The 9552-nt window shown below is 57.7% G+C and overlaps 1 protein-coding gene across 1 annotated transcript; it reads right to left on the reverse strand.

Annotated features, from left to right (window-relative positions):
* Nucleotides 1-6331: 6331 nt before the first annotated feature.
* Nucleotides 6332-8872, reverse strand: NKX2-2 (NK2 homeobox 2). The gene is made up of 2 exons (XM_058563333.1): nucleotides 8569-8872; nucleotides 6332-7646 (listed from the first exon to the last, which is right to left on the reverse strand). Exons 1-2 carry the CDS (start codon nucleotides 8825-8827, stop codon nucleotides 7084-7086), a joined length of 822 nt encoding a protein of 273 aa, XP_058419316.1. The 5' UTR covers nucleotides 8828-8872; the 3' UTR covers nucleotides 6332-7083.
* Nucleotides 8873-9552: the final 680 nt, after the last annotated feature.

Genomic DNA, 9552 nt, shown 5'->3' on the forward strand with positions numbered 1-9552 from the left:
GAAAACAGGCAGCCAGGAAAGGAATGGGATTTTTTTTCATCTAAGGCTTTCAGTTGATGCCTATAAATATTCTGCAGGAGGGAATATTTTGGGGTGAGGGGAATGTTCTATAACTTGATTATGCTGGTGGAGGCTACATGGGTGTCAGCCTGAAGAGGGGGGTCATAAAAGGGGTTGGCTGGGATGGATACCTTTAGCGTCTTCCATCATGTTCCAGGCGCCAAGTTCAAGGGCAGAGAGTTTTAATTCCTCCTGAATGAAGATTTAGCAACCTGTCTTTTCTTCTCTAAAACAAGCGGACAAGACACATACCTCTCAGCCCTGGAGTAAAAAACGCCTCACCGGTACATCGCTTAAATCCTCCAGGTGTCCCAACTGCACTTCACTCAGGACAGTGCCCGACGGCGGAGTCTTTTCTTATCCAATCCCGCCACCCCGCGGACAACTTGGGGACTGCAGAGTCCCTCATCTGACATCGACTCGCTGGTGTTGAAGGCCGCGGGAGGCTTAAGAAAGTAAAGGGATCAACGTTTGGAGCCAAGAATGCTTTTGATGGGAGGCAGTTCCACCTCGTGCATCCACGAAAAAATCAACGAAATAAGCTGGAATTGCGGGCCCTATATTTGGGGGGCAGAAATCGAGGACTTTAACACTTTCGGCCCCTAGTCCGCTGCCCCTGACCCAGCCTCTCTGAAAAGCACCAGGGCGGGGGTGGAGGTAGGAGGCATCTACAACCAGTATCCTTTCCACTCTCAGATACCCTTGCGCCCCAGTTGAGGCCTCAGCACAAGGTGCTCTCTGGTGGGGGGCGCTCTTGCCTCCATCCCCCAAGACTCCAAAGCCATGCGTCTGCATGGCGTCTCCCCCTGGTGGCCAGATGGCGCCACTGCACTGCTCGCGAGTGGCCGGGGGAAAGGCGCGAGGCGGCAGAGGGCTTCTCCTGCGTCTTTCTTCGCCGTCAGCAGCACCAGCACCTGATTGGGATAGGGAATGAACAAGAGTAGCTGGAGCCCCGATTCGATGGTGGGCGAAAGGTGAGGGTCTCTCCTTCCTAGGACTCCCTCCCTTCTCCCCCCAACCAAAATCAGAATCCCTCTTCGGCATTATTCTCTCGCTCCCTGAACCCCGTGGACACCCACTCACTGCACCCTTACAGAACTGCCCACTCCACGTTTACCACAGGGGCCGATACGTACGTGGAGACAGGGCCCCGGTGCCCTTGGTGGAGCCTTTCCAGCGACCAGCGCGCGCCTGGACCACAGGACCAGTTTGCTGTTGTTTGTGCCCAAACATGATGGAAGCTGGGACGAGGACAGGAGGTAGAAGGATAGGAACGTGGAGGGAGAAGGATGGGGGAAAAATTACAACCGAGGAAAAAAGCGTCCTCAAGTGCAGATGGCTCTTGTCGACGCGCACAACGCGCACTTTCCAAGCCGTCCGTGCACCGGCAAGCCAAGGGTGGAGCGGGTGGCTCCCGCCGCCCTCTGACTTGCACGCTCTTTTCCTGGTTCCGAGGCGCCCACTCCTCCTCGGCTCCCTCACCGGGCTGGGGCCGCGCTTCCATGGAAATGCAGCCCTGGACCTCGGCAGCAGGGCTGCCTCCCCGCACTCTCCCGGGACTAGGCCGGGCGTGCGGCGACGCAGCTGCAGCGCGGAGCGGGGGCGCCTCCTGGCGGCCATGGCGGAGCGCTAGGCTCGACAGTTTCTCATCCTAGGCGGTGCGTCCGCGGGACTCGGGTTCTGCGCGCGGGTGGGCGGCCCTCTGGTCTGCATTTCCCCACTTGCTCGGGTGGCGGCGCCGAGGCCTATGCGCCTCTTTATTAATAACGATGCCCCGGAGGGAAAAAAAAAAATTAGAGCCTTTAAAAACCAGAGTGGGAGAGGGGTGTGTGTGTGTGCGTGTGTGTGTGCGTGTGTGTGTGTGTGAGAGAGAGAGAGAGAGTTGGGGCGTTGGTGAAAGCAATAAAACTCAGATCGCTTCCTTGGAGAGATAGCGGCGGCTATAATGCGCCGGGGGGATCAGGGGTTTATTTGCAGATCCTGGATAAAAGATGATATATCGACACAGTTTAGAGTGTCATTGCGCCTGGCCTCTCAGGAAGCCACAAGTACATATTTCCTGAAATACCGGCCAACACAATATCTAATCCACACGCCACTTAAGCACGGGAGGGGAACCTCAGCATCTCACGAGTTCGAGCCTGGTTTCCTAGTTCTCGGTGGGAAGACCCCACACGGGCAGGATCTGGTGCGCCTGGAGGCTCCCTCCCCAGGCCTTTGTCTTCAGTCTAAGTAATCACTTAGTGAGGGGCCTTAATAAATACGACTGAGGACTGTCCTTATGCTCGGTAAATATTGGATTAGCTTTTCAATGACCAGGCTCTTGAAAAGGCTCGAGAAATCCACACCAGGTCTCAACTAAGCCCCACAGTCAATAGGTAAGGAAAAGAAGTAATTTCCCTGGCTAGGGTGGGGAGCGTTGAGAAGGGGGTTCCTACTCTTATCAAGTTATCCGATTCTACTAAGTATGACAGCAGTAGTAAATAGGAAAAGAGGGGTGCCCATATTCTGGATTAGCTGGAATTTCCACCATCGCAGTTGTGCTCATTAAGGGCTGAGTGACTTTGCCCAAGGGGACACGCGTAGGTTCTATTTTTATTTCCACAGAGCTCAGCACGAGCTCCTTTTGTTTAGCACATATTTGGGGGGGTGCTTATGGGAGTTTTTGACCTGGCTATGGGGGTAGGGCATCACCCACAGATCTCCGACTGCTCTGCGCTGACTCAGACTGCTTAGGGGAGGCCAAACCCCCTCGAATTCCTAAGAAGCTCCACTCTGCCTCCCTGTTACTGACTTCTGCCAGCAAAACGATGCAGGAGACATTGAGACTTGGAGAGGAAGTCCCTCTCTCCTCCAACATGAGGCGGGGCGTGCAAGAAGTTTCTGAACTGGTTTCTCCTTGCACAGAGATGCCGGTGTGATCCCCACTCATAATTCGAATGACAGGGGGTTGGTGAACGAGTGGTCCGGCTAGGTGGAAGTGGCCTTAGAACAGGCTGCGGCAGAAATGGAGCTGGGCCCAGGACTGAGCAGTCCCTCGGCCTCTCCGAGCCTTTCCTGCAGTGCGTGGAAGGGTGGTTCTGTGCCCCTGCCCATCGCCACCAGTACGGTGCCGGAGCAAAGGGACTGGATTTTCATCTACCCTGGAGCTGCAAAGCCTGCAGGGTCCAAGCATCCTCCAGGGTCCGGGCACCTCGGGTCTCCTCCTGACCCTGGCACAGTCCAATGGCTTCGCCATGGGGCTCCCGGACAGGAGAAGCCTAACTGTCAGTTCTGGCTCACAGGAGCATGCAAAGTGTGCGCAAGGAGCCCCAACACTGAAGGCGGTCGGTTCGCAGACCCAAGCCTGAGCCTTAGAGTCAATATTCGGTAGAAGAGACAGAGAGAAAGAGAGAGAGGGAGAAGGAGAGGGAGAGAGAGGGAGAAAGATATCCAGCTCTCAGGGTGTCATGGGGCCTAGGCGGGGCTAGTGCCCTCTGAAGCCATCAAAGACAGGGGTGGCTTTTTTCCTCTCCTCCAACCTCCTCCCCAATAGATATAGCACGAATTTTTAATGCGTCTTCCTTTCACAGACAACAATACCGGGTTTGAAAGCCGGACACAATTTGGGTTTTGTGCGGGTCCCTCCTCGCGCTCCCTCGGCCCAGCTGGCCATATGGAATCCAGCATGGAGCCTGCGGATGACAAAGGGACCCAGTGACAGGCCCAACAAAACCCCAAGGAGACTTCTGCCTGACTCCGGGATTCACTGCCGGCGATAAGCGCGCTGAATGGTGCGGGGTGGGGAGTGGGGGAGGGCGGGCCCTTTCTCCCTCTTCCCCTCTCTCTGTTCCCCGCGATGCTTTCTCTGTCCCTTTTTAATATGCACGCCTCTAACATCCCCAGCTCCCAGCTCTCCCATTGTGCCGTTTTGTGAGGCCCGCTGTAGATTGGGCGAAGATAGACTGCCGTAGCATACCCTTCGCCGGGTGCGCTCCCAGGGCGCTGGGGTTAGGGCCACACGGGGCTCCGCGGGCACTTTTATTGACTCTACAGGGACCTGAGGACAGAGAGAGGCGCCGGGCCTACCTCCCCGGCAGCCGCAAGAGCGCACACCCAGACTGCAGGCTTGCGGGCCTGCCTACCGCCCAAAATGTGCCCTCAACGCGCACACAGTGGAAGCCTGCGAGAATCTGGACCTTCCACGCCGCTTCCTTCTTCTTTGGAGGACTGAGGGGCTTCTATGATCATTCTTGGCCCCCAGAAGTCCTGGGGCCTGGAACAATCTGAATCAACTGAGTCTTGGGGCTGTGCCTCAGGCCTCCCGTCGACAGCATTCTAAGAGGCTAGGAATTCTCACCTCCCTTCTCAGCGGATTGGGGATTACAGAGAAGTTACTAGTGGGATGTGGAGTGGTTGGTATCAGGGCACGTTGGGCATTCGACTATAGCACAGCAAACGATTTGGGGAGAATTCTCCTGGCCTTTACAAACAGCAAGAAATAAAACTCTAAACGTTCCCAAGCTAGTGTGGGGAACAAAGGGAGACTTTTCAGCATTTAGAAAAACCTGGATGAACCCAGATGAACCTGTAGATGGGAAAGGATATTTAGGAGGATATTAGAAAGACTCCAGTGCCCTCAATTATCCAAGGGCGGGTGCGTAACGCGGGAATAACGTGTAATCACGTCCCTGGGCGTGTTGCGCTGAGTGCTATTGACGCGCAGATTTGGTCACACGGATAATCATGTTTGCTTTAGATATTGAATTAAATCTGATCATCAACTAGAGGGAGCAAGAAAGTCAGCTGGGACCGCTCCCTTTCCTTGGTCTCCTCGCCCTCTGTCCCCCCACCCCCAGCCACGAAGGTGGAGCTCCAGACAAAATTAGAGATACAATTTCCGAATTGGGCGGACTTTCAATCCCGAGGCGTCGCAGAGCACCCGCTGGGCTCTGAGCTACAGAGCCTGGGTATTTTCGGACACCGCAAGATAGAGCGGAGGGGCGCCCCTTCCCTCCCCAAGTCCACAAGGCCCTCTGAGACGCTCCTCCGCGCGGGCAAGTGTGCGCCAGCATCCGCCAGGGAGCTCTCCCTGCGACAAGAGTGGGATGGAATCAGTTTTCTACCAGGGAAGGACCAATGCGCCCTCTCCCAGCCGAACCAGGGGCTGTTTGCTCACTTCCCGCTCCCCTCACCCCAGCCCTGGAGGCAGGGACGCACTAGCCCACCTCCAGACTCCTTTCTAGCAAGCAATTCACCCAGCTTTACGCCAAAGAGCTGGCCTGGGCGACCGCGCGCAGCCAAATGCTAGGAGGGACGAGGCACGGGATCTGGTCCAGGGAGAGGGGACTGGAAACCCGGAAAGGATGGGGGCAGAAGGGAAGGGGGAAGGCTCGGTTTGCAAGGATTGCCACTGACTCCGGGTCCTTGGCTCTCCCCGGCCAAAGAGCCTGGAGGAGGCGCAACAACCGCCTCCTTCCCCCGCGCCCCAGTCCCCGGGTCCCTCCTTACTGCCAAAGCCTTGAGCGCCCAGAAACCCGCCCCCCCCTTCCCGCGCCCAGGTCTTATAGCTGTCTCCTAGGCCATCTCCGGTCTGCGGATTTTGAAAAGGGGGTGGAGAGTGGAGAGAAAGCAGACCAGCCTCAACCTCAGCGCCCCTGCCCCCCCTTCTTAGCACGAGGTAAATCAAATGCAACAAAGTGAAAGTCATCGAGTGTAGAGGCTTCAACAGCTTCTCAGGCTGAAGGAGCCACTCGTAGATTTGGGCGAGCGAGGGGGGCTTGCTCTCCTCGCCTTTGCGTTTTCCAAAGTCACTTTTTCTCCCGAAGCCAGGACGCTGCCGCCCTGATCCAGACAGCACACGACGCCAGGAGAGAGGCCCGGGAGAGGGCGGGCGACCCCGGGCTTCGGGTCTACAGCTGGAAGGCCCGAGGCCAAGCGCTCGCGCCCGGTTCCGGGGTCCGAGGCGCGGGGCCTGGCCCGCCCGCCCGGGTGAGGGCTGTCCGGGAGGCTCTCCAGCGCCCCGGGCGCCCCTGGTCCCCGGTTCCGAGAGGAAGCCGGGTGAGAGCGCGGCCAGCGGCCTGGCCAGGCTCCTTGCCCGAGGCCTCTGGCCTGGTGCAGGGCGACACAGTAAGACAAACGGGAGGGCTGGGCTTGGTTTTTTTAAACACAGGATTTTTATTAAAATTCTTAATTAAAAAATCGAAAGCTTTCAGCGCCCGGCGCTCTTGGGGAACCGCACGGAACCGCTGAGCTCCAAGTTCCGGGGCTCAGGACCCGGAGGATGGGGCAGAGGGCTTCTGGCCTACACATTTTCCTTTTTCATATTTAAGAAATGTTTGCACTGAACAAAATAAGAAAAGAAAAAAAGGAAACAGGGGAAACCAAACATAAGCAAACCAAAACAAACCACAAAGAAAGGAGTTAGGCTCCGAGGGGGAACAGGCCCGCCCTGAACGTCATTTTGGCAACAATCACCATCGATATTTACAACGAAAAGCGAAATCTGCCACCAGTTGTCAGAATGTTTACATGGCCATAAATATTTAGCATTTTCTTATCTAAAACAAGGAGACAGATCTATATTTTAAAGTGTTCTCCACTTGCTTAAGACGACGACGGCTGACAATATCGCTACTCACACAAATCTATATTTTACAAAATTCACAAAAGCAGGGGGCGGAGGGCGGGTGTTGGTCTTTTTCTCTTCTCAAGTGAAGATATTAACGCCGGAACGATTTGGTCCCCGTGGGGAGAGGCAAAGAAGCGAAGCTGCGCAAACATTCTGTAAACACGGCTTATAGTTCAGCCCTCTCCGAAGGTTCAAAAGGAGAGAGGGATGGGGCAGAACTGGGTGGATGGACTCTGTCACTCCAAGGAGGCACAGGCAGCCTCCCGGCGCCACCACAACGGAGCCGAGAGTCAACTGGACTCGATAATAATCATTATAACCATAATAACCACCCTAAGGGCCGAGTCTGCGCCGCCGCCGCCGCAGCCGGGGTGGGGCCTGGCCTAGGGCCGCGAGTCTCCGAGCGGCGGCGCTCACCAAGTCCACTGCTGGGCCTGGACCAAGGGGTGTGCTGTCGGATACTGGGGGGTGCTGGCCGAGCTGTACTGGGCGTTGTACTGCATGTGCTGCAGAGACTGCGCGCTGTAGGCCGAAAAAGGGATGCCTGCCTGGAAGGTGGCGGCTGCCAGGTCCTGGGCTTTGAGCGCGTGGCACGGTTTGCCGTCCCTGACCAAAACGGGCACGGCCACCCGGCGCGGCGAGGGCAGGGGCGTCACCTCCATACCTTTCTCGGCCCGGGCGCGCTTCATCTTGTAGCGGTGGTTCTGGAACCAGATCTTGACCTGCGTGGGCGTGAGGCGGATGAGGCTGGCCAGGTGCTCGCGCTCGGGCGCGGACAGGTACCGCTGCTGCCGGAAGCGCCGCTCCAGCTCATAGGTCTGCGCCTTGGAGAAGAGCACCCGCCGCTTCCGCTTTTTGCCCGCGTCCCCCCCGCCGCCCGGGGTCTCCTTGTCATTGTCCGGTGACTCGTCGGCCGAGGGCTCCGGGGACTTGGAGCTCGAGTCCTGGGGCGCTGCGCCGGCCGCCAGCCCGTGCACTGGGAGAGAGAGAAGCGCGTCAGGCGCTTGGAAGCCGCACGCCAGCTGGGCCAGACCCTGCGCGCCCGGGAGCCTCCGTGCGCCTCAGCCCTTTGCGTCCTGCAGCCCGGCCCCACTGCCTTCGCTTTGACCCCAGCCCTGCTCCACGCATGACAAAGCCGTCGACTTTCCCCAGGGAAAAGAAGAGAAGCGGCAGGAGTGGGGGCTCGGGGCTTGTGTTTCTGGGGGTTCGCACAGGGTGGGTGCGTATTTTGGGGGAGTGGCGCGCAGAGATGATCATCGCGGGTTAAGGGCTCCGGCCCCCTTAAGCAGTTTCCTCTCCGGAGAGACGTGGGCAGATTTTTAAAAGAAAAACCCCACAATCCCGGCATTGATCGGCTCAGCCATTTAAGGCAGGTTTTTGGGGGCTTGCGTTTTTGCTTTCGGACTTTCTCGGCACCCTCCGCACCGCACAAAGCGTTCTCTATATCGTGCAGGGGGCAGGGTGAGCTATTTATACCCGGGCCACCGGGAGCCTCCCCCACCCTCTACCCGTACCCCGAGGCTGGCTGGCTCGCTCCAAAGCTCCAGGCCAGTCCCTCCCGGCTGTCGGAAGTGGGGGGTGGGGGGAGCTCCGGCCAGAGCCATCAGTCTCAGCTGACTGCTGTAACCAGCTCTTGGGAGGTGTTCCCCTCCCCCTTTTCCTCCTAATTTCTCGCTTTGAAAAAAATGTCTGACTTAAGAGTTTTTCCGGGACTACGAGCCTTGACGAGGAGGAAGGAGTTAGGGCATTGTAAATAAGTGTTAAAAATCTTTCTAGGGGCGCAGGGTGAGGGACCCAGGCTTAAATGGCTCCGTCCCCTTTCTCCCCCAGCGTCCAGCCTGGGCTTCGGCCACAGGAGGCGGCGGCCACGGCTGCGGCGGCCAAGTTTCGCTACTTACGGGAGTACTGGAGGCCCTCGGCGCTGGCCAGCCAGCGCGTATACGGGTTGTCGCTGCTGTCGCAGAAGGGGTTCTTCAGGGGCAGGCTCTGCACCTTGTCCAGGGCGCCCTGCCCCAACGGCCCGGCCCTCCTGGCGGGCTCCGGCCCCTCGCCCTCCTCCTCCGGCCCTTCGGCCACCGAGCCCTCCTCATCGTTGGTGTCCGGCAAGTCCAAGATGTCCTTGACCGAAAACCCCGTCTTTGTGTTGGTCAGCGACATGGCTTGGGACCCCGCAATTTATGTCGCAAAGTTGTAGCTTCACTTGGTCAATTCGTGGCGCTCCCCAATAGGGTCGGGGAGGGGGTATGGGGGGAGGGATTGGGGGAGGGGAGGGGGGAATGGGCTTTAATTATTGTGATAATTATTTTAAAAAAGAGAAAGAAACTATAGGGAAGGGGAGGGAAAAAATGCCCAACGCAGCGTATGCCTCTTCTCTGAGAGCACGCGGAAAGGGACGCAGGGAGCTGGCGGCCTGCGCCCGGAGCCCCGCTGGCCGGGCCCTAGTTTGTAACTCCAGGAGAGGTGCCAAGGCGGCGTCAGCTTGGGCTCCGGCGGCCGCTCGGCGCGCGGTGGCGGCTGGTGGCGAAGAAAAAATGGGCCATTGCCCGAGCGATCAGTCCATATAAGGCTGGGCTCCACTCACGAACCTGGGGAGAGGGGGGAGGGGGAGAAAGAGAGGGAGGGAGGGAGGGGGAGCGAGAGAGGGAGCGAGAGAAGGGTGGAAAAGAAGGGGGGGAGACATTAAAACGCAAAGGTTGGACACGTGTGGGCGGGTCTTGGAAGTCAAGTGGATGAAGACAGTATTTGCAGATGTGAAATTGTGGGTTTTGGGGAGCTCTGCGCTCCCAGCCAACGGCCCTCTAGAGCAAGATGAGAGGTGTAACGTGTCAATTAATTGCAAAGACGGGGAGAGCTTCCCCCCCCCCAGTATTTACATACAAAGG

The sequence above is a fragment of the Diceros bicornis genome, chromosome 19 (assembly GCF_020826845.1).
Source record: "Diceros bicornis minor isolate mBicDic1 chromosome 19, mDicBic1.mat.cur, whole genome shotgun sequence".
Classification (NCBI taxonomy): domain Eukaryota; kingdom Metazoa; phylum Chordata; class Mammalia; order Perissodactyla; family Rhinocerotidae; genus Diceros; species Diceros bicornis.

Bases quoted from the DNA above. Each gene is read 5' to 3' on its own strand.
- NKX2-2 (XM_058563333.1), bottom strand. From the start codon at position 8,827: ATGTCGCTGACCAACACAAAGACGGGGTTTTCGGTCAAGGACATCTTG. The intron at 7,647-8,568 runs GTAAGTAGCGAA...TCTCTCTCCCAG, and splicing joins CGAGGGCCTCCAGTACTCCC to TGCACGGGCTGGCGGCCGGC.